The 27099-nt window shown below is 42.0% G+C and overlaps 1 protein-coding gene across 1 annotated transcript in view; it reads right to left on the bottom strand.

Annotated features, from left to right (window-relative positions):
- Positions 1-269: 269 nt before the first annotated feature.
- The window catches only part of LOC138487326 (autism susceptibility gene 2 protein-like), a 2615289-nt gene continuing 2588459 nt past the window's right edge, over positions 270-27099 (bottom strand). Inside the window, exon 5 of the mRNA XM_069613925.1 lies at positions 270-467. Within this exon, the coding sequence (XP_069470026.1) occupies positions 270-467 (198 nt within the window). The remainder of the gene's footprint in view (positions 468-27099) is intronic.

Below are 27099 nucleotides of genomic sequence, written 5' to 3'. Positions count from 1 at the left end.
TTCTCAAAACACAGATTAATTTCAAAGACATATATGAGCATTACCATCGTATACATATTTTCCTTTTGGTGTCATGTTAATATTGCAATGTGTTTTCCTACTGTTTCTATAGCAAATATGTCATTCATTAGAAAAAAAGGTGATGGTGGCGCGGTTTATGTTTCCTTTCACCATTATTTTAATGCATGCATGTACAATGCCCAGAAATCTCATATTCTAGCAGCAGCTATAAAAGGACGCAATAACGAGACGATGTGCGCACAGATGTGTTAAAGGCCCAATGCTTTACACCACTTTGAACTATGAGCTTTGAGTGCAGGGGAATAAACGACAACGATGCACAGTGATAGCGTGCGTGAGCGATGCGTGCACCGCAGTGGTGCAGCCACACTCAGGGCTTCGGGGAGCACCTTAGCAGTTTGCACGTGGTTTCCTACCTTATCTTCTCGATCACTGTCGCTGTCACACTGCAAGGAAAGAAGAGAGAACATGAGCACCTTGCTTTCACAGGGGGTCTATGATCAGATCAAAGGCAGCATACGAGAGAATGCATAAGGGTGTCATGAGCATTAAAATGCAATAAACAACACATTTAATCATTGAGAAAAACTTGCATAGCTTTCAGACGGCTGTCTTCAGTTCATGCAGGGTATAATCACTGGCACACTAGCGGGCTGGGGTATGATAACTAGCACGCTATCTGACGGGGAACGAACACCGCATTTGTATATATGAGTGAATATGATATGCATTGCAATGTTAGGTTGAGTATTGTGAAAAATGAAATGACCACTGAGCCCAGTGTGTATTATGTCCTTAGTTATTCAGTCATAGAATCCTTTTATCATTGACATATTTGTCAAAGACATAGATCTCTGGCCAGTATTATGTTCCCACAATGCTCTTTGATATTATGCAAATCGGAGAGTACCAGTCTGTCCACCTGGGAATCACAACCTTCTATCCTCTTTTGTTATACGTTATTCGGCATTAAGCCATCAAAGCACATCTCAAACAATTTCATAAAACATTATACGCAGAAAATATTTCATTATACATCAACCATCAGAATACAAAACATAAAAACAACTCTAAAATACATACTAGACATAAACATCACAATAAAAGAAAACTGAGAAGTGCCAGTGCTGGTGCACAGCATCCTAGGACCATTCCATTCTGGGTGCCATAGTAGCAGCTACAAGATTCTAAACGTGAGCAAAAGGGATCAGTTAAAACATGGCTGACGTTTAGGCCTACTTCTAATTGTACATCCAGGGGGACCAGAATGTAAGAACAAGTTAAAGAAATGGGGGAGCTGAAACCCAAAACCCAACGTGAGTAAGAGGAGCAGGTTAAGCAAAATCCACGCCTTCACATGACACAATTGGATCCTACTGTTGGCATTATAGATCCAGACCATTTTACAACATTAGTCTTGCTAGCCTAGTCCTTCTTAGCCATGCTCGATGCACAAACTTAGCAACAAAAAGACTCTGTTTAGGTAAACTGTGCATTTACAGTACGAAATTGCCAGGTGCGCCTGCAGTATGTTCTCAAGTCTAAATAACGGCAGACACACATCTGCCTCAAGTCTCTATACCATGGTCAGAGTAATAAAAAGTGGGTGGTTGGCACTTCCGACACCCCACAAAGCCTGCACATTAAACTAGTAGTATTGTGCCAGTTCTTTGTGAAAGTTATCAGTTTTAGTGTGTTGCTCCAAAATTGAATATAAAGTGCTCACACATAGCGTGGGCTTATGATATCGAGGTCTATTTCGAAGTCGTATGTGGTCTTAGTTATTAGATTTAGTTTACCTGTTATTAATACTTGACAATCTTCTACCATCTGATATCTCAATTTCTCAGCGCTGGCGTTTTTGATCAATTCTTTTGCCGCCCCTGTCATTCCCTCTGGTAGCTCCCATAGATTACCAAAAATTCTGCTTTAATAGCTCAAGCCAAACGTGCTTGCTCCATGGGAGCGATTAAGTACCCTCCGGGGACATTAAATGGGCTACCAAACCTGTAAATTTAGAAGACCATATTCCCGCCCGATAGCGCAAATGTTCTAGTCTTATAAAATCTAATAATGGGCAACAGTTGTCTTTCATTTCCGGGGTTGCTGAGGGAGCACATATTGGCTGTATAAGTAGTTGCTTAAGCAATTGATTTTTGTCAATGTGTGGGTGTTTGTGTGCCCCAATATCTCTGCAATCAAGACTAGTGAAGTGCAGGTGTTATACCCCACCACCCCCAGTATGCTGCATTGAATTTTCTTATCCCGCCACTGTGGTACAGCTGCTTTAGTTATTTGATGGGTCCATAAGCAATTCTCATAGAACCTTTCTATCAGAAAATCATTTCTATGGTTATTCTAGGTTTTGATAAGGTGTTTTGCTCTTAAAACAAATGCAACATGCCTCTTGTGATTGAAACACAAAACCTCTGTTTTCTTCTGATCGCACAACTATCAGCAACATCTAGGGTGGCTCTCTTAAAGGCACACCTGATTCCACGACTCTCATACAAAAAGACATATGGTGAGAGAGAAAGAGAGAGAGAGACAGAGAGAGTTAGAGAGACAGAGGGAGAGAGTAAGAGAGAGAGAGATAGAGAGAGAGAGAGAGAGAGAGAGAGAGAGAGAGAGAGGTGAGAGAGAGCGAGAGAGAGAGAGGGGGGGGGACAGAGCGAGAGAGAGAAAAATGGAGACAGAGAGAGATAGAGAGACAGAGGGAGAGAGTAAGAGAGAGAGAGAGAGAGAGAGAGAAAGAGAGAGAGCGAGAGAGGGGGGAGAGAGCGAGAGAGAAACATAGAGACAGAGAGAGATAGAGAGACAGAGGGAGAGAGAGAGAGTAAGAGAGAGAGTTAGAGAGAGAGGGTGAGAGAGAGGGGGGAGAGAGAGAGGGGAGGAGCGAGAGAGAGAAACATAGAGACAGAGAGAGATAGAGAGACAGACAGAGGGAGAGCGTAAGGGAGAGAGTAAGGGAGAGAGAGTGAGTGCTAGATTAAGCATGGTGTGCCAGGTATATAACTATACCAGCTGTAGAGGTCTTATGATTTCTGGCCGGATCAGTAGATAGAAGTCTTCTAGGGAGAAAGAATTCCAATGGAAGCAAGCCAGAATGGAGAGGAACTGTAATGGGAGGTGAGCAGGCTGCAGGGAGATTAACGAGGGTTCTGATTGCAGTGTCAAGTTAGGGGACATACATGGATAAATATTTGATGAGTGGGCAGATAAGGACCCAATGGAGAGATTTAAAGTCCAAGAGAAGGATCTTGAAGAATGACCAGTGCTGAAACATGATAACAGACATAGAACACGTCTGATGGGGGACAGATCATTAGCACCACAACTGCTTGGTGGGGACATGATTACACCTTAAAGCGGGGGAGGGGGGGTCATGCGACTGTGTAATGATTCGTCTGATACCAAGTGTTTGGTACAATAAGAGTTTGAAGAGAAACGGTTTAAAGTCACACAGACTGTCTGGTGGGAAAGAGGTTATCGCCACAAGTGTCAAATGTGGCCCAATTTCTACCACAATAACTGTTGAGGGGGACCTTTTACTGGCACAGAACCAAGCTGCAGGATTCCATGACAACTGGCAAAGTTAGTGACTGGCAGGTATGACTCAACGTACATTAACTGGCTGATGAGTACCTCATTACTATAACAAGAACAACTTGATCTGGAAGATTATAACTGGAACAATAAGTGTCCGATGGATGCATGATTACCGGCAAAGTAAATGCCTGATGGATTTAATTGCCAGCACAATAACCTTATGGTGGGACATGGCACGTTTCATGATACCTCTCTCTCTCTCTCTCTCTCTCTCTCTCTTTCTCTCTCTTTCTCTCTCTCTCTCTCTCTCTCTCTCTCTCTCTCTCTCTCTTTCTCTCTCTCTCTCTCTCTTTAAAGGAGGGGGTGCTGTATCATATAAAGGTAGCATTACACTGGAGTCATGCACAGAGGTGGGGACCGGCCTGGCAGCTGGAGATATGCATTGCCACTGTGCGTGTCATGCTTGAATCTCGCCACCAGACTGCGGGTGCATGGCCTATACGAGGGGGGACAGAATTGTAAGGGCCGGATATGCTCTGGTGCTGGGATTCTCTCTGACCTTGTAAAGAAACGAAGGACCAGGCTCAAGGGACTAAAACTTCATTTGGTGTTTTTTTTAATGTATTTTAAAAAATATTTGTATTCATTAGCACATATGCATACTGTCAAAACATTCAGAAGGGCTAATCAGTGGCCATCAGGAAGAATTACACATTGCCTTGGTGCTCAGAAGAAACAGAACATTGCTTTTAATACAAGTGTTGCCATTTTTCAAAAAGGAAGGATACTTTGGGAGATACAATGTTGTGTTTTCTCATATTTAAAAAAGGAAATTATTTCATTGCATTAACTTGTTAACAAGTTTGAACTGTAGGTTTTTAAATCGTTAGTGTTTTAATTTTTAATGATCACTTCTAGTATATATTGTTCCCATAAGGAGACAAAGCCTAGAATAACCTTCGCATAATTATCTAAAATTAGGATATCATTCCATGATGGTCAGACTGGTACCTTCCTATTATAGACTCCTGAAATATCTGTATGAGACACTGTCAAAGGATAAATAGCACCAGTGAGAGGAACTGGCTACTTTGCATGACATTGAATAACATTTTGGCAATATAAGAATGACCACAAATCTATATATTTGCAAATATGACTCTGGTAAAAGTATTGAATGCTGGAATTACTAAGTGCATAATGCAAACTGGGCTTGGCACTCATTTAATTTTTCACAACACGCACCGTGACATTAAAGTGTTTATAACTGTGAACAATATACTCTTTCAGATAGCCTCAGGATTTGGATGTGAGGATACAATCGCTTCAAAATCTATCACTTCATTGCCCCCAGACGCCACCTACTTCTCCTTTCCAAAAAGAGACAAACCAGAAGTTTAGAAGAGGAGGGTCTGGGGGAGAAGCTGGATCACAGGGTAATGATCTCTGTACACAGGGGTGTCTGTGTGCATGCCCAGTCCCCAACATCCTTGCAGAATGATGTATATGGCATTAGATGTAAAAGAAAATATTTACAAACGCGATTGGTTCGGAGTGATTGTCAAAATAATTAAAAAAAATGGATAAATGTATTTTCAATGAAGGAAATTAGTATGTACAAATGTTAACAATTGAAATAAACCACTAGGAATGAACACATGTGTTGATTAGAGCAACATGTTAAAGGAAGCTATTTCCTGTGAACAACGTCAATTAGCACTTCCAGGAAGTGATTGTAAATGTTCATACTCAGTGACTAGGAATAGTTGATTCTGGCAAGTCATCGTGTTTGTCTCCACTGAATATAAATGCCAGGTGCAGGGCTCATTACTTTAGAATAGGATGGACAGGAGGAACCATTCATTAATTCCACCTTTTCCTTAAACCACTTCTAGTGCTCCTTTTTCCACTGTTGTCTTTAGAGTGATGAGAAAAGACTGTAGATGTGGATCATGCCAATGGTGGTTTGGGCATGATACCCAATCAATTAAAAAAAGGAAATCTGTCAGCAAAAACGATATATGTTTGTTTCCCGAAATATATGCAGTGCTCTAAAATGTAACAACCCAAAACCACAAGATAATGTGGAGCCTGGCGTTGGCATGTTGAGGATGCTAAATACTTAGTATTGCCATGAAATGATAAATTAGCTACCGAAATAATGAGGTCAAGCTCGTTAAATCCAAAAGTCTTCCCCCAAGTGTTGACCTTAGGTTACATGTTGGATGAGAGATTGCTGCAAGTGGGTGTCCAGTCATTTGATCGAATACAAAGGATCGAATGACAAAAAGTTTGAGTCAAAAGGATCGAAAAACAATTTTTTTCGAATGCATTTTTTTATGTTTCTTTTTTTTATTTAATAAAGTTAAAAACATTTTTTTTTAAAGAAAACGGGGTGTTGTGGGGGTGTGTCAGCTGCTAGCCCACGTATTGGGACCTGCTTTTGTCTATTTAGTGCCCCTGTCCCCTTTTCTTGCCTGTTCGCACCTTGAAATCCCCTCCCACAACCCTTGCTTCCTAGCTGTCCTCCTCCCGCCTCCCATCCCGCCCACCGTGCTCTGATTTGCCCATTGACCATGTTGTGGAAAGTCTAGCCCCCGTTGCTGCACCAAGGCCTCCATTTGGAATTCCCTCCAGCCCGGTGAGTGTCAGCTTCTAACCCACGTATTGGGACCTGCTTTTGTCTATTTAGTGCCCCTGGCCCTCTTTCTTGCCTGTTCACACCGTGAAATCCCGTGCCTAATAGCGTAACTGGGGTTTTGTTGAATTCAGAAAGCGTGCCTAATAGCATGACTGTGGTTTAGTTGGATTAGAAAGTGTGCCTAATAGCGTAACTGGGGTTTAGTTGAATTCAGAAAGTGTGCCTAATAGCGTAACTGTGGTTTAGTTGAATTAGAAAGTTTGCTTAATAGCATAACCGTGATTTAGCTGAATTAGAAAGTGTGCCTAATAGCGTAACTGTGGTTTTGTTGAATTAGAAAATGTGCCTAATAGCATAATTGTGATTTTGTTGAATTAAAAAGTGTGCCTAATAGCGTAACTGGTGTTTAGCTGAATTCAGAAAGCATGCCTAATAGCGTAACTATGGTTTAGTTGAATTAGAAAGTTTGCCTAAATAACCTCACTGTGTCAAAGTTGAATTTAGAATGTGTGCCTAATAGCGTAACTGTGGTTTAGTTGAATTAGAAAGTTTGCCTAATAGCATATTTGTGATTTATCTGCATTAGAAAGTGTGCCTAATAGCGTAACTGTGATTTGGTTGGATTAAAAAGTTTGCCTAATAGCGTAACTGGGGTTTAGTTGAATTAGAAAGTTTGCCTAAATAATCTTGCTGTGCCAAATTTGAATTTAGAATGCTGTGCCTAATAGTGTTACTGGGGTTTAGTTGAATTCAGAAAGCGTGCCTAATAGCGTAACTGTGGTTTAGTTGAATAATAAAGTTTGCCTAAATAACCTCACTTTGCCAAAGTTGAATTTAGAATGTGTGTCTAATAGCGTAACTGTGGTTTAGTTGAATTAGAAAGTTTCCCTAATAGCGTAACTGTGATTAAGTTGAATTAGAAAGTGTGCCTAATAGCGTAAATGTAATTTAGTTGAAATAGAAAGCGTGCCTAATAGCGTAACTGTGATTTAGTTGGATTAGAAATTGTGCCTAATAGCGTAACTGTGGTTTAGTTGAATTAGAAAGTGTGCCTAAATGTGTAACTGTGATTTAGTTGGATTAGAAAGTGTGCCTAATAGCGTAACTGTGGTTTAGTTGAATTATAAAGTTTGCCTAAATAATCTCACTGTGCCAAAGTTGAATTTAGAATGCTGTGCCTAATGGCGTAACTGGGGTTTACTTGAATTCAGAAAGTGTGCCTAATAGCGTAACTGTGGTTTAGTTGAATTAGAAAGTTTGCCTCAATAACCTCACTGTGCCAAAGTTGAATTTAGAACGTGTGCCTAATAGCGTAACTGTGGTTTAGTTGAATTAGAAAGTTTGCCTAATAGCGTAACTGTGATTAAGTTGAATTAGTAAGTGTGCCTAATAGCGTAACTGTGATTTAGTTGAATTAGAAAGTGTGCCTAATAGCGTAACTGTGATTTAGTTGAATTAGAAGGTCTGCCTAAATAGCCTCACTGTGCCAAAGTTGAATTTACAATGCTGTGTCTAATAGCGTAACTGGGGTTTAGTTCAATTACAAAGTGTGTCTAATAGCCTAACTGTGATTTAGTTGAATTGAAAGTGTGCCTAATAGCGTAACTGTGGTTTAGTTGAATTAGAAAGTTTGCTTAATAGCATAACCGTGATTTAGCTGAATTAGAAAGTGTGCCTAATGGCCTAACTGTGATTCAGTTGGATTAGAAAGTGTGCCTAATAGCGTAACTGTGGTTTAGTTGAATTAGAAAATGTGCCTAATAGCATAATTGTGATTTTGTTGAATTAGAAAGTGTGCCTAATAGCGTAACTGGCGTTTAGCTGAATTCAGAAAGCATGCCTAATAGCGTAACTGTGGTTTAGTTGAATTAGAAAGTTTGCCTAAATAACCTCACTGTGTCAACGTTGAATTTAGAATGTGTGCCTAATAGCGTAACTTTGGTTTAGTTGAATTAGAAAGTTTGCCTAATAGCATATTTGTGATTTATCTGAATTAGAAAGTGTGCCTAATAGCGTAACTGTGATTTGGTTGGATTAAAAAGTTTGCCTAATAGCGTAACTGTGGTTTAGTTGAATTAGAAAGTTTGCCTAAATAATCTTGCTGTGCCAAATTTGAATTTAGAATGCTGTGCCTAAAAGTGTAACTGGGGTTTAGTTGAATTCAGAAAGCGTGCCTAATAGCGTAACTGTGGTTTAGTTGAATAAGAAAGTTTGCCCAAATAACCTCACTTTGCCAAAGTTGAATTTAGAATGTGTGTCTAATAGCAAAACTTTGGTTTAGTTGAATTAGAAAGTGTGCCTAATAGCGTAAATGTAATTTAGTTGAAATAGAAAGCGTGCCTAATAGCGTAACTGTGGCTTAGTTGGATTAGAAAGTTTGCCTAAATAACCTCACTGTGCCAAAGTTGAATTTAGAATGCTGTGCCCAATAGCGTAACTGGGGTTTAGTTGAATTAGAAAGTGTGCCGAATAGCGTAACTGGGGTTTAGTCGAATTAGAACGTTTGCCTATGTAACCTCACTGTCCCAAACTTAAACTTAGAAAGTGTGCCTTATGGCGTAACTGGGGTTTAGTTGAATTAGAAAGTTTGCCTAAGTAACCTCACTGTGCCAAAGTTGAATTTAGATAGTGTGCCTAAGTAACCTCAATGTGCCAAAGTTGAACTTAGAAAGTGTTCCTAACTAACCTCACTGCAGTTTAATTGAATTTAGAAAGTGTGCCTAATAGCGTAACTGGGTATAGTTGATTTTACAAGGTGTGCCCAACTAGCCTCACTGTGCCAAAGCTGAATTTAGAAAGTATGCCTAAAAGCATAACTGTGGAAAGTGTGAATAATATCACACGGTGGTATAGTTAGGTGGTCTGAATAATATCATCCTGTAGTATAGTTGAACTTAGAATGTGTGAATAATATCATCATGTGGTATAGTTGAACTTTGAAAGTGTGAATAATATCTTCCTGTATTATAATTGAACTTAGAATGTGCGAATAATATCATCCTGTGGTTTAGTTGAATTAGAAAGTGTCCATAACTGTGGCATAACTGAACTTAGAAAGTGTGATTAATATTATCCTGTGGTATAGTTGAACTTGGAAACTGTGAACAATCTCACCCTATGGTATAGTTGAATTTAGACGTTGTGAATAATTTCACCCTGTGGTATAGTTGAATTTAGAAAGTGTGAATAATCTCACCCTGTGGTATAGTTGAAGTTAGAAAGTGAGACTAATATTTCCCTGTAGTATAATTGAACTTAGAAAGTGTGAATAACATCATCCTGTGTTACAGCCGAATCAGAAAGTGTCCCTAACTGTGGTATAGGTAAACTTTTCTAGGAAAAACTTAGAAAATGTGAATAATATCTTCCTGTGGTTCAGTTAAACTTGGAAAGTGTCCCTAACTGTGGTATAGGTAAACTTAGAAAGTGTGAAAATAACATCCTGTGGTATAGTTGAACTTGGTAAGTGTGAACAAAATCATCCTATGCCAACTGTAGTATAGTTAACCTTAGCCACGCTATGAGTCCACCCAGCCCGCCAAGGTCCGCAGAAAGAGACCCACTCGCGCCTGCCTGCCTCCCCCCTTGCCCTACTTCCCTTCCCCGTCCCCAAACCATCCCACCCTCCACCTCATCCTCAGCCCACTCCCTATCCAACTCCCAAGACAGAAGAACCAACCCATCCAAAACCAGCCCACCCGCCACCACATTCTCGGCCCACTCGCTGTCCAACCCCCAAGCCAGAAGAATCATCCCATCCCAATCCAGCCCACCCTTACCACGCCCCCAACCTGACCCCTATCCAAACACCAAGCCAGAGGAGCCCAATGGGGAGCCGACCATCCTAAGGCCCCTGTTTCTCCCATCCCCTCCACCCACCTGCCCACTATCATCATCCAGCACCCCCGTGCCCTCCTACTAATGGCACTGCCAGCCTCCTATGCACACCCAGCCCCGCCACTACACCCCCCCCCTTTTTCTCATCAACTCCCCCAAACATCCTCCTCCGACCCCACTCCTTCCCCTCTCTAACAACTGCATGTCTTTCCCTGGCAAGAACAGTAGCGCATCCTCTTCACCCTCCGACCCCCCTACCCTCTCTCACACACCAACCGCAACAAAAACCATGAAAAGAAAACGTAGCTGGTCTCCCTCAATCACTCATTACTCCTCGCCACTCCTGTCTTGATCCACCATCTCAATCTCCCAATCTCGATCATCACCACCCTCCTCCCCTTCCTCACCCTGCCTAAACCCCTCTCCCTTGATGTCTCACCAATCACAACTGGAACTCGTAACCCCATACACCCCACCTTCGAGTTCCTTGACCCAAATCCAACCAACCTCACACACCCGTCCAACCCCACCCACCACCTCGACCACCCGCCTACTCTTCCCACTGACCATCGACCATAACCCCTCTTTCACCCCTCAGTTTCCACTCTCTCCCCTCACCCCCCTCCACCCACCTCCCCCCCACCACTCCTACCCACTCCCCCTCTCCTCCCAACCTCCACCCCTGCAACCTTCACATCTTCCTCCTGTACCGAAGTAAGATGCTTCCTTTTTAATGCCCGATCTGTAGCGAGAAATAGCCACAGCATCTTTGACCTCCTCACCTCAGACAAACCAGACCTAGTCTTTATCACTGAAACCTGGCTCTCCAATGACTTTACCCCTATCATCAATGAAGCCTTCCCCCCAGACTACTTCCTCATCCCACTCAAACGACCCTCTAGAGGAGGAGGAGTAGCGATCGCCTTCAAGTCACACTTCTCCGCCTCAATCATCGATGGTCAGCCAACCATCTCCTCCTGCGAATCACTTCTCGTCAGACTATCCCTCCCCCCAACGTTCTCCCACAGCTTCCTAATCATCTACAGACCTCCTGGCTACCACAGATAATTCTCAAGTAACCTCTGCGATTCGATAGCCACCATCCAATTAAACCATCCCAACCTCACTCTTCTAGGAGACTTCAACATCTGGCTTGACATCCCCACCAACCCTATGACCCACTCTCTGTTCGACTGCCTAGATGCGATCAACCTACGCCTCCACACAAATGGCCCAACTCACTATAAAGAACACACCCTTGATGCCATCTTCATCTCCCATGACCAGATACATCTGAACCGCCCACCCCTATCATCTGGTCCGATCATTTCATCGTCCCTTTCAACATTCGCTCAGCCGCCCCCCACGCCGTACCCGAACCAGAACCTCCAAATATACGCAAATGCTGGAAGAAACTAAAAATCCTTCCTGACCTAGCCGACGCGCTCCTTCGGTCTCCTTCCCCTACCTCCCCACACAATGAACACTTAAGCACTGACGCCTTTGACTCATGGCTCAATACCTCCTTAATCCCTCTCACCTCCACCTGCCAATCACCCGCTCGCAATGGCCCTTTTCCAAGATGGTTCACACCAGAACTGAAGACTGCAAAACAACTATATCAATCTCTCGAGCGCAAATGGCGTAAAGATAAAACTGCCCTGAGCAGATCCACCTTGGCCCGGCACCATCACCACTACAATGCCGAAATCCGGAATGCAAAAAAAGCCCATTGCAACTCTTGAATCCTCAACTGTGAAAACCCCAGCAAATAACTTCACAAAATCATCTTTGGGTTCACCAAACCATCATGTACCACCACCCAATCAACCCCGTCTCAGCCACTCTGTGACTCACTCTCTCTCCACTTCTACACCACTGCTCTCGAAAGAACAAACTCGCTAATCAACAAACTGACCCTCTTGCACCCACCACATAATCCACCCATCCTACCGGCCAACCCACTGCCGGCACCTGCAACCCACCCGACTTTCGACTCGTTCACACCAATAACAACTGACCAATTTCTCAAACTTCTCTCCACCCGGAAACCATCCGGCTCCCTGCTAGACCCATGCCCAGCCTCAACCCTCAAAGAAATATTTGCATCTACCTGCGCAAGAGAATACGTGAGAACCATAATAAATGACTCCCTCGCCTCAGGAATTTTTCCCAATGCGTTCAAAACTGCTCATGTCAAGCCTCTTCTAAAAAAAAACTTCCCTCGACCCTCTCGACCCCAAAAACAACTGCCCCATCTCAAACACCAGGTTCCTTGCTAAACTCATTGATTGAACCGCTTACTCCCAACTAAATGCCTTTGTCGAAGCCAACAATCTCCTAGACCCCACTCAATCAGGTTTCAGACCCCGTCACGGAACCAAAACCACCCTAACCTCAATCTGGGATGACCTTAAAAACACTGCAGACACTGCAGAATGTGCTGCACTAATCCTTCTTGACCTATCTGCCACCTTTGACAAAATCAACCACTCAATCCTCCTCGACCGCCTCCACTCCCTAGGAATCCATGGAAATGCTCTCAGTGAGCATCCTTCCTCAACAATAGGAACCAAATAACCCTCCTCTCCTCCTTTGCTTCCGCCGCCCGACCAGTCAATACCGGAGTTCCACAAGGAGCATACCTATCAGCCCTCCTGTTCAACCTCTATATGTCCACACTCCCACGAATAATCCGCTCGCACAATATCCTGTGCTATAACTATGCCAACGACACCCAACTAATACTAAAACTCCTTAAATCAAAACCAAGCTGCCAACTCGACCTTGCTGCCTGCCTTCTTGACATTGATCACTGGATGACCACAAACCACCTCCTTTTAAACCCCACCAAAACTGAAATTATGGTGTGTGGCAACACCGAACTTCTTCCACACCCTCTACCCTGGCCATCATCCATGGGCAATCCCCGACAACCTCAACATCAGTATAAAACCTTGGATGCACTCTCGACTCTGACCTAACACTCTCGCACCAAGTCAACAGCGTTTCTAAGTCCTGCCACTACCACCTCAAAATCCGTAGGTGCATTTTTCCATGCCTCTCTTTTCCCAACAGACTCGCCGCTGTCCAATCAATTGTAATGTCAAGACTGGACTATACTAACCCCCTCTATCTAGGAGTCCAAACATACCACCTGATTAAACTACAAAGAGCACGAAATGCTGCAGCCAAACTGCTACTAGCACTTGGCCCAAGAGATCACACCTCCCCGGCTCTCAAAAGTCTCCACAAGCGCCTGGTAGGACGAAGTTTGACCTTCAAAACTTTATGCATCTCTCACCGAGCAATGCATAAAACTGGACCTCAAAACCTTCAGAACAAGCTAAAACCCTACCATCCACCACACAATCTAAGATCAAGCTCTGTCCGTCTCCTAGTGATACCTAACACCAACTCAGTCAGGTTAGGTGGATCAGCACTCTCTGCCTTGGCACCCACTCTGTGGAACTCACTTCCACCCCACATTCGACTCACCGAAGACCTCATGTCTTTCTGCAAACTACTGTAAACGTGGCTGTTCCCTTAAAAATGTACTCTTAGCACAAACAGTATAAACAACCACAATAAACAGAATCTCAAGGTTGTTGAACAAAAATAATCCAGCTTAGAGACCCGATTGAACAAACAGAAAACTAGAATGTCCAATGTAAATAAAACGGATAAACTGAGTAGAACGAATGAAGAGGATGAAATGGATGAAGTGAATGAAACGGATGAAGTTGTTGAAACGGATGAAGAGGATGAAACAGATGAAGTGGATGGAACAGATGAAGTGAATGGAACGGAGAAAGTGGATGGAACGGAAGAAGTAGATGTAACGGAAGAAGTGAATGGAACGGAATAAGTGGTTGGAACAGAAGAATTGGATGGAACGGAAGAATTGGATGGAACGGAAGAACTGGAGGTGATGGAAGAAGAGGGGGGAATAGAAGAAGTATCCTGAACAGATGAAATGTAAGCAACAGATGATATGTAACAAACAGATAAAATATAAGAAACAGATGAAATATAAGGAACGGATGGAATATAAAGAATGGATGAAATATAAAGAACGGATGAAGTAGACGAAACGGAAAAGTAGATTGAATGCCTGGAAAGAATGGATTGGATGGATAAAGTGGAATTAAATGGATAAATAGGGTGAATGAATTCAGCAGAGGGAGTAGATGGAACAGATGGAGTGGATGAAATGGATGGAGCAGATAGAACGGATGGAATGGATGGAATGGATAGAGCAGATGGAACGGATTGAGTGAATGGAATGTATTGAGTGAATGAAACGGATAAAACGGATAGAACAGAAAGCTGGTTGGAATGAGTCTACTGGTCAGAATGAACGGATGGAGTGGATGGAGAAAATTAAACAGATGGAACGGAGTGGACATACCGGCTGAAGTGGATGGAATTGGAGTGCTAGCTGGAGTGGATACACCGGCCGGAACGGATGGAACTGACGTAGCGAATGAAGCAGACGAAATAGATGGAACATAGTGGACATACTGGCTGGAATGAATGGAACGGATGGTATAGATGGAACAAAAGGAATAGATGGAACAAATGGAAGTTGGAACAGATGGAGCAGATTGGAATTGAAGAATTGGATTAAGTGGATAGAACGGATGAAATGGATAGAACGGATGAAGCGGATTGAAAGGATGAAACGGATGAGTGGATGGAACCGATGCAGTAGACAAAACGGATGGAATGGATGAATCACGTAGAGTGGATGGAACTGATGGAGTGAATGGAACAGATGAGTGGATAGAACAGATGGACTAGATGGAACGGATGGAACGGATGGAGTGGAAGAACGGACGGAGTGGATGGAACGGACAGAATGGATGGAATAAACGGAGTGGATGGAACGGACGGGTGGAAGGAACAGACGGAGTAGATGGTAGGGATGGAACGGATAGAACGGATGAGTAGACTGAACGGATGAGACAAACAAATAGATTGAACAGATGGAAAGGATGAGTAGATTTAACGAATGGAACATATGAAACGTATGGAATAGATGGAACAAAAGGAATAGATGGAACAAATGGAAGTTGGAACAGATGGAGCAGATGAGAATTTAAGAATTGGATTAAGTGGATAGAACGGATGAAATGGATAGAACGGGTGAAGTGGATTGAAAGGATGAAACGGATGAGTGGATGGAACAGATGCAGTAGATAAAACGGATGAAATGGATGAATCAAGTAGAGTGGATGGAACGCATGGAGTGGATGGAACAGATGAGTAGATAAAACAGATGGAGTGGAAGAACGGACGGAGTGGATGGAACAGACAGAATGGATGGAACGGACAGAGTGGAAGGAACAGACGGAGTGTATGGTAGGGATGGAATGGATAGAACGGATGAGTAGACTGAACAGATGAGACGAACAAACAGATTGAACGGATGGAAAGGATGAGAAGATTTAACGATTGGAACATATGAAACATATGGAATAGATGGAACGAATCGAGTGGATGGAACGGATGCAGTGGACGAAATGGATACGGTAGGCGGAACAGATGGAGTTGATGAAACAAATGGAGTGGATGGAACAGGTGGAGTGGATGGAACAGATAGAGTGGATGGAAAGGATTGAACAAATGGAGTGGATGGAACAGATGGAGTGGATGGAACAGATGGAGTAGATGGAACAAATGGAGTGGATGGAACAGATGGAGTGGATGGAACACATAGAGTGGATGGAACAGATAGAGTGGATGGAACGGATAGAGCTGATAGAACGGATTGAGTTGGACGGAACAGATGGAGTGGGTTGAACACACAGAGCGGATCAAATGAATAGGGAGGATGAAATGGATAGAACACATTAAACAGATGGGAAGGATGAACTGGGTCTACGGAATGGATGGAGTAGATCATTTGGAGGAAGGGTTGAGTGGATGGAATGGATGAAAGGACTAGTAGATTAAATGGATGAACAGACGAAGTGGAAAAAACGGATGGAGAGGATGGAGTGAACGGACATGATAAATAAAATGGATAGAATAGATGGTACAGATGGAATGCCCGATTCAAGCGCTTTACCGATAACCACCATATCACACTACCATGCTTACTCTCTCCTATACACCACCATTCAACTAGAACACGGCGATACTATGACACATTCAGTATACTTGTTCTCATACTAACACCCGCCACATACTCCTCATCAAACCTAATTAAACACTGCTAGCCGAGCACACACTGCTAGCTTAAGCGCCTCCTCAGGCCTAACACAGCTAGAAATCAGCCTGGATTTCCACCCTCCAGAATGAACACATACAACTGACCTCCCCACCACCACACCTACCGCTAAGAAGCAGCTATCATGCAACTGCCACACCGGCTGCACACATATCCGGTGAACCTACGTACCTTATGACTCTCTCTCTCTACTGACTTGAACTACGGTTCACCAGGACGTTCAACCTAGCAGCGCTTTGAGATCATACCAATGATACATAAGGCACTATATAAATGCCGAGTAACATAACATAACATAACATAACATAACATAACATAACATAACATAACATAACAGATAGATGCATGTGACCATCTGCCTCCAGCTCACGTCCATCAGCATCCAGCCGAGACCTGGGATACTGCCCAGAAAGGGCCTGTGACCTGCCTGTGAGGTTCGTTGATGGGTGGAATGGTACTCGCTGGAGATAAATCAACACCTGCACGGCAGACTTAACAAATGCAGCTGTGTGACTTGGGCCCATCTGAAGTTTATTCCTGAACAAGGATTTGACTTCTTCTTGGTAAACCGAGAGCGGGCAGCAGAGCCAAACACAGCGACGGCCACCAGTGCTCTGGCCCCGGCCCTCTAATCAATGAACGCTGGTGCAGCGTTGGGTGCTTCCCACCTTTGGGGAATGTTTCACCATCTCGCAGGTGAAGGGATCAGTGGTTGTCTCTTCTGGGGATTCGAGTCTCACCCTACAGATATGCCTACTTTGGATGCAAGACAACCTGAAGGATAACATTTAATCAATTTGTGGCCCTGAAGAAGACTGGATGCAATTAATAACTCAACTGTCAAAACATGTTTGTCTATGGAATAAGACCTCAAGAATCTTGAACTCCACATACAAATCCTATACACAATGAATGGAAGGGACCATTAATAACCCCCTTAACCTCTTTAGTGCCAAGGATGAGCTATCTCTTACTTGACATTACGTATGCAGTGCCAAGGACGAGATAGCTCATCCTTTTTGGCACTGCGTTTACAAAACTGTAATCCAACCCCTGGGCTATTTGAGGAGGAGGTTCCTCCTCACGGCCCAGGGGTTAGATTACCTTCAGTTTCACGTCAGCGTGCGTAATGCCAATACGATCGAGGGAGGTGTCCTTGGAAATGGGAGACTCTCCCCTTTCCAACAATACCTTTTATAAAGCATTGCGGGGTGCGGATCGGGCAAAAAGGGCTAAATCCGTGCCCAGCAATGCCCACTAGACCACCAGGGATCTGTTTCTGAAGTGGGGGTGGGAGGGGCTGCTTACATGCAGCCCTCTAGCCCGGCCCCAAAGCATGGGGCCAATTCCATGGGGCCAGATGGGTGATCATCTGCCCCCAGGGAAGGGAACAAACAAATCAATTAGTGCAATCTGCCTCTAGGAAGGAGTACATGAGATGCCCCACCATCCATTTGGGGTGGGGGGGAGAGGGCCACCAGAAAACATTGGAATGGCCCACCAGTGCATGGGGCAGTACGTTTTGCCCACCGTGGGGGCAGGTTGGCACATTAATGTGCCCATCTTCCCCTAGGAAAGGGGCAAAACAAAAGGAAAAGTAAAACAAAGTTATAACTTGTTTTGGGTGGGTGTGGGGGGGTGCACTAAACCACCATGGATGTTTTTAGTGGAAAGTGGGGTGCCCCCCCCCCACCCATGTGGTGTTTCATGGTATTTATTTTAGAATTTAAGAAGAATGCAAAGTCTCGTTTTTGTGGCTGCTTATTCTAAATAATTGAAGGTTTTTTATGGCCCAAGATTTATAATTTTAAGATGATGGAATTGTTCAAAACAACACCTTAGCTTAGAAATTGGCATTTTTAAAATGTATCTCGAACTGTAACCTTTCATTACATGAGCTGTAATTGCAAAATGTATACACAATTTGAAAAAATGGGATTTGTATTGCTTTTTTGAAGTGTTTTTATCAAGGCTAGAATTGTTTGACCTACTGTTCCGTATTCATTTGAATGGTGAAAATGTTACTCGGTTCCCTATTTAATAACACTACTACAGACTTCCGAAGTCACTTGCCAAATTGGAGCTTCATTCTTGCAGGTGGGCAAGTTCGTTGTCACATCAACCTACTATTATTGCATATAATGACAAGTTATTTATATAGCGCTTAATCCAAAGCGCATATTTACATACAATATCACCCAACCGAAATTGGTACTCATTTAATGACCTTGGAAGGATGAAAGGTTGAGTTGGCCTTGCTGGGATTCAAACCTGCGACTTGCAGCTCACGCTCAGATCACAGCAGCGAGCGCTCAACCCGCTGAGCTATCTTAACAGCAGTTTAGAAATAGCCAGAACATTCCAAAGACTGTCTGATGCATTCTGCACAGATTACATGAGGAGTAACAAAATGTGTAAAGATAATGGAAGTCCTCACACTTGCATGCAGTCATTTCTGAAATTATTAACACACCTCCATAGCCATGGATATGTGCATAGCAGAGTCAGGTAATTTTGTTTGCCACTGTTCCACTCCACAATGAAAATTGTTGAATTGTTGTAGTGTTGGCAGGTACAGCAAGATAGTGCACAATCCATAAAACTGTGTGATAGCTTGCTGCATAGAATGCATGGACTCCATGGGAGAGAAACATTCATATGATATAATAAGTCATTTATAATGCTCCTTTACACAAGTGTTTCTAGGCACAACAAGACAAGGAAGGGAAGACAGGAGTAGAAAAAAAAACAATCTTACTAGACCTTGTGGCAAGTAGGGAGGTAGGAGGAAAAGTGCCAGAGGGAGAGGAGAGTGCAAAGGAACTCAAAGTGCTGACAGGAAGGTGGCTCATATGTGCAGAGAGTCACGGCACTGTAGGGTTGCAGATACAGTCCTAAGTGGTTGGGAGGCTTGGAGCCAGTGCAAGGGCCACTGCTCGTGTAGGAGCCTGGTCCCGTATGCTCAGTGAGTGGCCAGGTAACCGGTATGCGCAGTAGACAGGGACATCAGCAAGGGAGCAGGAGAGAGAAAGCGGAAGTGAAAAGGAAGGTGTTCAGTTGCTTCCGGAACATTAGGTGGTCCTGCTCAAGTCTGAGAGAGGCAGGGAGGTCCAAGCTGAGGCAGAGATCTACCCCCCACACTCTGCATGGAGATGCGTCTAACCTTCAGAGAGTTGGAGGTGCATGAGCGGAGGGCTCGAGAAGTTAGATGGTTAGGAAGAGAAAGCTGGATGTAGTGTGGTCCCAGGCACCAGAAAGCCTTGTGGACGACACAGAGGGTCTTCAACTTGATCCTTGCAGCCACAGGGAGGCAATGGGGAGATTTCAGGGCTGGAGAGAGAAGGTCTCTGGGCTTGAGGTCAAGGAAAAGTCTTGCAATCCTGTTCTGGATTAGTTGTAAAGGTCAAAGAGTAGAGGCAGGCAGATTAAGAAAGAGGCTGTTGCAGTAGTCCAGCCTAGAGAGGACCAGGGCTCTGGAGACAGTGAGCTTCTGGGGAAAAGTGAGAAAAGGAAGGTGCAGCTGATAGTGTGACTTCTTAGAGACGTCACAGATGTGAGGAGAGAAGGAGAGGGTTGAGTCACAGATGACACCAAGGTTCTTAGCCTCACAGGAAGGTGCAGGTAGAGGGCCCAGGGTGGGCGGCCAGAGTGAGAGAGTGAAGGAGGGAGCCAGTGTCCCAATGTGGAGGATCTCAGTCCTACTGGCATTAAGACAGAGATTGTTTGAGGTACACTATTCCTTAATTGTGGACAGACAGTCAGGTTTGAGAGAAGGAGCATAAGAGGCTGAGGGGAGCCTGAAGGAGAGCTGGGTGCCATCCGCATTAAATATGAAAGGTAAAACAGAAGATAGAGATGCGGTAGGCCAGAGGTGCTAGGTAGTGGTTAAAGAGCTTTGGAGAGAGGTTAGACCCTGGGGAACACCGCATATAGAGAAAGAGAGAGAGATAGAAGAGAGGAATGACCCAAGTTGGACCTCGGAGGGTCGATCTGAGAGAATGGATGTCGACCAGGGTAGGGCCTGACGAAACATATGCATGTATGTCTGTGCCTCTGACAGCATAACACTCCTCACTTTAACTCCTGATCACACTTTCTGGGTGAGGTCCCAAAATATTTCTTTATAAATAGTTGTATTTAATATGACCTCTGGGAAAGACAGTTACTTGCCAATAGTAAAGCCCAACATGGGCGGAAACTGATTTGAAAGGTCCTAGCTGGGAGAATGTGTGTTTAGATCAAAAGAAAGGCACATGTTCAACTGTGCAGCCAGGGGTTACAATTTTCATAAATTATTCTCGTTTGCCAGTAAAATAAACCATTTTAATCCCAATGAGATGAGATAGACAAGAATATTCCAATAGATCAGATTTGCTTTAACTGACATCAATGTTATTGTTGATTTTATTATAATTTAACATATACTTTGAAGCAATAGCGTCTGTGCAAGGGAAAGCACAGCATTGAAATATACGAAGAGGTACCCACTAAACAATACCAATAAAGAGCAACACGCTATTCATAGGGTAACTCTAACATGACTCGAGGGAGACAGGAATGCATAGTATAACTACACTGTTAGAGTAAACCACTGCTTTGAATAGTTGCTTGCAAACACACCAGTTTAGAATTTAACAAGTCATATTTCGGCATTTTTTGCGTGTATATTTTCTCACTTGCCATGATTTGAATATGTATTTTAATTAAAGGTCAGTAGTGTCCTGCCTCACTAATTTCGATTTAAATACTGTAACATTCGCTGAAATACAGTTTGTCACTGAATAATTCTCAGTTCCCCAAGGAAGCAACTATACAAATGATTTGCCTGCCTCCCTATAGAATGGCCTAATCGAGTTAAACATTCAGTGACACCTTCAAAGGACAACTAGACATACATATTTAGCAGTCGTATTACGTGCTAAATATTATTCATTGTTTTATCCAATCATTTGTTGTATTTCTCTACATAACATTAGTATGGTTTTGTGATATTATTATACTGATTAATAATGTTAAATAACTTCAAATTTATCAGTTATTAAATGAAAGATTAAAAAGATCAATTTGCACAGGCTGCAATCTCGTGGGAAAAGGTTCCATTGGAATTGACTAGTTATTTAAAATTTAAAAAGATTCCCCAAATTCTCCTTACTCTCTAAAGGGAAAAAGGGTTAGCATTTTCTTTTCTGCTTCAGTTCGTGTTTCACAGCAGCACAACACGTCTATAAGGTGTGTTAAACCTTGATCACTAGTAGTACAAGTAGAAAACTAAGTGTATTGTAATAAAATGTATCAAACTGTACACAACAATAATATATACATATTGTGACAAATTGAAAATAATCTGCTATCATATAGTGCTAAAATGTACAGCAATCACACTTTATCTTAACTTTAAATTATTTAATAAAGATTGTTCCAGACTACACATCATATAAAGGTCAACAGTTTCCATATACAAATAGAATGCCTGTCTGTAGCTCATCAAATTAAGATTTTTCTATAAGGCACAACTATCGTTTCATTGATCTCCTTTTCAAGGAGAGCACCGGCAGGATGTGCAAGCTGGTTCTCAATGTTTCTTCTTCGCACTCTCATTTTCGAAACTGAGATGACCCAAAGGTTGAAGGTACAGAGGGGAATGGCAATTGGTTAAAACAAAAGTGAGTAATCAATTCCCTTTCCTTTACCATATAAGTTAAAATAGGTATCAATCAAGTAAATGTGTGGTTCATGTATTGAATGTGAACTAAGAGTCACTTTTGTCTGAATTTTTAGGTTTCAGTGTCAAATCAAATCCATTCATTATTCCATGTATCAGCAAATGCTTCTTGTGTTTTGTTATACCATTCCGGTGATCATATCAGTGCTTTACATTTAATGAAAATAAATTGTGTTTGACGAAATGAGTTTTAAGACCATCATATTGATAATCTTTTGAATAGCAACTTGAGTCTGCTTGACTCTGTCATTATACCATACATGAAACCATAACATATGAGGAGGCGCAGTTAATGATGCATCCATAGGAACAAGCAGAGTTTCCAGATACAGTAATTCCGTAGCTTTAGATTTCCTTTCACACAACAGTAGTTTTAAAAATGCCCTTTCAACATTCAGTATAAAGTCAGGTGATATAGTGGCCTAGTCTCCTGCCACATACCATGTTTACCCACATGATTTAGCTTTATACACTTTAGTGGGACAGGGATAGCCTCAATACCACCAAGGTTCACCAACAACCATTAATACTAGAATCGATTTGAGAATTACTTCTGGCCACACTTTGAATGTTCTTTAGCCATGACCAATTACCATTGGAAGATTATTAAACATTCTACTTCTTGCCGTTTGATTGAGTTTATAAACAACTATGCACATTACATTAGGTTTAGATGCATTTACCTTAATCCTATTTTGTGACAAAATGGAAGTGTACCCATTTAACAGTTTCTGTAATACAATTAGCACCCTGCCAATGATAGCAACGCCATTGGCATAGACCAAACAAGGCATATGCCTGTGGCCTATATAAGGTCAATCAATATTAAATGGTGCTAGAAAATCTGTAAGGCTGTTACTGTAAGGATTATGCAAAAAAGGTGCTAAGACACAAGCCTTGTGAACACCTGAATATATTGCAAATATGTCAGTCCTATGAACAGCGTTACTATACAGAACAACGGTTGCAGTATTTGTAAAGAGCTGCATAATCATAATTAGCAGATCTGCATTTATTTTCAAATTTGTCAAATGTCCCATCATTTTGATCTTCACACTGTGTCAAATGCAGTGGGCACATACATGAATGCCAAGTACAAATCACTGTCTTTAGCCTGAACATATTTCCCAATTATCAATGAGAGATGGAAGAATTGCTCTGTTGTTCCAACTGCTGGAACCATTTTACTAGTACAAATTTCCCACATAGCTTGAGAAACATATCATTGGTCGATATTGGCCTACGCCACTCTCATTTCTTGCCCTTATTAGTCACATAGCTGGTTACGCTCTTGTATCTAATATGGAGCAGAATTCATTAGACATCATTCATGCCCAGATACCTCAGTTATGTTTACATACATCTACAAGGACATCATCGAGGGGAAAGGGGATGTGTTCCATGACATTTTCAATGTAAAGTCTTCAATTTCGAAGGGACTCATTTTGTCGATTAGGGACTGGTAGCAAGGTGCAAAAACATAATCAGTTATTTAAACCTTAGATACAGCATAAACATTACTATAATAGTTGAACTAATCTTCAGCTGGGACATGGGTCTGAACTGTGTCCTCAGATCCTCTTGAACTAAAATCATTAAACACTATCTTCCAAAAAGTGCAAGGATCATGATAATCACATGTTTGCATTAGTCAATCCAACACATTCTGTTCCAAACATTTTCTTGCTCTAGCAAGATGTTCTTTATAAGGTCTTTCAGTGTTAATTATTTGCATTCCAGTTGCAGCTTAAAAAACCCACGAGTCATTTCTGTATGTCTTTATAGCATAATGCATTGTTTCAATTCTCCCTTATGATGTTCCTTTATTAAGGGCCTTAAATAGGAACATTAAGTGGGTCAAAGGCTACATTAAATCACTTATTTGTATTATCCTGGCATAACATTATATGTTTGTGTCCTCTTTTCAAGGTATAATTTGTTAGTGCATTAACCTTAGCAGCAGTCAACTTTAAACAATATTTAATATAAGAAGTTATCACTGAGTCCATGGTGTACGCCAAGGTTAGACAAGTCATGGTATGTATGAAAAAAGCTAGGTTAACAAATTGCTTTAGAGGTTAGCCCTATTGGCTTTACAGGTTAGCCCTATTGGCTTTAGAGGTTAGCCCAATTGCCGAAGAGGATTGGGCCTGTAGTATAAAAATGTGTTTTTGAGCAGGAACAGAAAGTATGTCAAGCCCTATGATTAGCTTGATGGAGGGTAAATCTGGAGGAGCTAATTAAGAAAGTTAGGCCCTCAAGGGCCACTGACCCTGATGAACTATCCAATATCATGCTAAAGAAAGAGCCCACTATGTGGGCCGTGCTTTTGAAAACTAGTTTTTCTGCACATTGTCAAATGGGCCAAATCCCAAACTCCTGGTGTTTACAAGCAGGGTCTCAGGACGGATCCGTGTGGCTACAGATTATTATGTTGGATTGTAGCTGAAAAGTCGTTGCCACTATACGTCTTTTACATGCGTGTCACATGGACTGGCACAAAACATCTCCTAAGCAAGCACCATTTTGGTTTTAGAAAAGGCTTTGACACTATGAACCCCCTTTGGTCCTTACACATCTAATTTGCGATGTCCATAGGTATCTCAGCACAACGCTATCTGTCTGCTTTGTTGACTTCAGTTCAGATTTTGACACCGCCGTTTGCTCAAAACTGTGGGAGGAATTGACTAAGTGGGGCATACATTCATCGCTCCACTATTTTATTAAACAGATGCATTCTGAAACATTGGGGCAATTTCCGCTATTGCAGGACGTTAGTCTATCCCAGTCTATTGAGACAAATGTGGGTTTAAACTAGGGATGTGTACTGGACCAACTACTATACAATCTTTATATGGCCGACCTGGACACAGCCCTGATGGCAGCGCCTAACCATCCCCCAAAATATGGGCATGATGTAGTAAACACTCTTATTTACGCAGGCAATAATTTCATTTTAGATAAAATCCCAATTTAAAAGAAAAAAAGAAAGAAAATTCAATATTCTTTTTTGTTCGGCCTTCTTTCATTCTTTTTTTATTAGTTAAAATCACATGTAACCGCCCTTGAGATGATAAATGTATTGCCAATTAGATAAGACAAAGAGACGTAATTAGGTTTCTCAAGAGTGTTATCTAAATGGAGCATAGATTATTCTGTTAAGTGAGTTTCAATCAGCTGTTATAAATATGTAATAGGGATCCTCAGTCACTTTTCCGGGTTCTAGCTTCTATAACCTGCAGAGTATTAGAGTTCAGCATAGAGGAAGACAATTATGCTCCTTAACATGAAAAAACTAAAGTGATTAAACCACCTTTCGCCAGTTGTCAGGCACAACAACCTTTTGAAATCAAGAATACAAACTGAGTTGACTGCCATGTCTCTGGAAAAGCCACTATATCACATTTTGATATAAAGTTGGTCCACTAGGGGTCAGCTAATTTGGATGCAATTTCTGATATGTAAGTAGAATCATTTGTCAGGCAAGCCTGACCAGTCAACCAGTTAGTTACAGAAATAATTGTATGATCAATAGAATCATTTAAGATATTGTTTGTCCTGATTAATTGTCTGGATGCACCAATAGGAAGAGGGTTTCTGGCTGGCCTCGGGCTCAGTGATACAGCTGGTTGATAGCCTAGTGTGATGAAAGCCTGGGCATGCAAATTAGTTACTTTTAATCTCTTGACAGTCTTCTTCCAATATCATCGGGAATTCCTCCATCATAGATTTGTATTCCAGCTGTTGTCATGCTACTAAGTAATTCATCATTAGCTCATCCTGCCTGGTTGCACCACTGGGTGGGTGTAGTAATCCTTAAAGTGAACGCAATAGCTCACCACAGAATTCGTGAGTCTGTTGAAAGAATGGAGTGATATTCCGTTCCTAAGAGACCCTCAGACACTTATGGATCATAGAAAGTTAATTTAATGTGATAAAAGTTACTACCCTTTCCTTCACTGTAGCATTGCACCGTTTTTATATCATTCCATACAACTGCTACACATCCTCTCACATATTGGATCCAGTGGATATATTTGCTCAGCAATTAGTGGAAACCCTCATATTTGTGGTGCTTCCATGTGAGTATCCACTTATATATACTATATGGAACAAGATAGTTAAGCCTCTAGAGGAAACTTTGGACATAGGGTGGTTGATGAGATGTATAGTAGCAAAAAGCTCAGATTCATAGTTATTTAGTACAGTCAAAATCTGTTTGGTAATAATAGAACATCTTGCATTGCAAGTCTCTTCAAAATGTCTACTTACATACATGGATCTCGGTTGTAATTCAGAGGCTATTCTACAGTTATAGATGTAAGTGTCAAAAACAGAATTCAAAATATTAGTGCAGCCTGTAGTACTTCCCGTATCTATATTACACAGTAGTTTCTTTAGCTGGATGCTGAAAGTTTAATCTAGTTTATTATTTAAAATAGATACCTAATTATACAATTCCTGACATAGGTGATGTTAGTATGTCGTCCCAAAAAAGAAAGGCAATAAATACAGGTATTCCTGATTCCCTTAGGATACAGTTCATGCTGATTTAAATGGTTTGTACAAATGGGCGACTTAGTCAGGACTTCGGTTTTATCTCCAATCATCATCACCAAATTCCTAGTTTTAGAAAGGTTGACACCTTCCTCAAAGGGTCAAACCCATTTGATACAGCAATTCATTAGTTCATCACAAAAAAGTTGCTAGAGTTTCCAGTCAGTCAGTGTTAGAAGAAGACGTAAATTACTTGATTTTTGAAGTTCACGCTGATGTTTTTCTATCGGGAGCAAACAATTCCTCCCTCCTGACCTTCCCAAAGAGGTATTTCATACACAGCCGGCAGACCTAAATCCAAAGGTACAATACCAGTAGTTTTGTGCCTGTTTGCCTGTTGGTTTTCAATTCGAGTGGATCTGGGGGGTTTGTTTGATGCTAGTACTGCTGGCACGATTCCTATCTTCAGATGCATTGGGCTCACCAGTTGGAAGCCAAACGTGTGAATGACAACGTGCCATTTCACTTAAAAATGTGTTTGCTGCAATAATGGTGGCCAACAATAGATGTTACATCATAATTGGATGAGCTAACTTT

This window comes from Ambystoma mexicanum, chromosome 9 (assembly GCF_040938575.1).
Source record: "Ambystoma mexicanum isolate Mex_15411 chromosome 9, UKY_AmexF1_1, whole genome shotgun sequence".
NCBI lineage: Eukaryota > Metazoa > Chordata > Amphibia > Caudata > Ambystomatidae > Ambystoma > Ambystoma mexicanum.
This window is presented reverse-complemented; position numbering and strand designations above follow the sequence as displayed.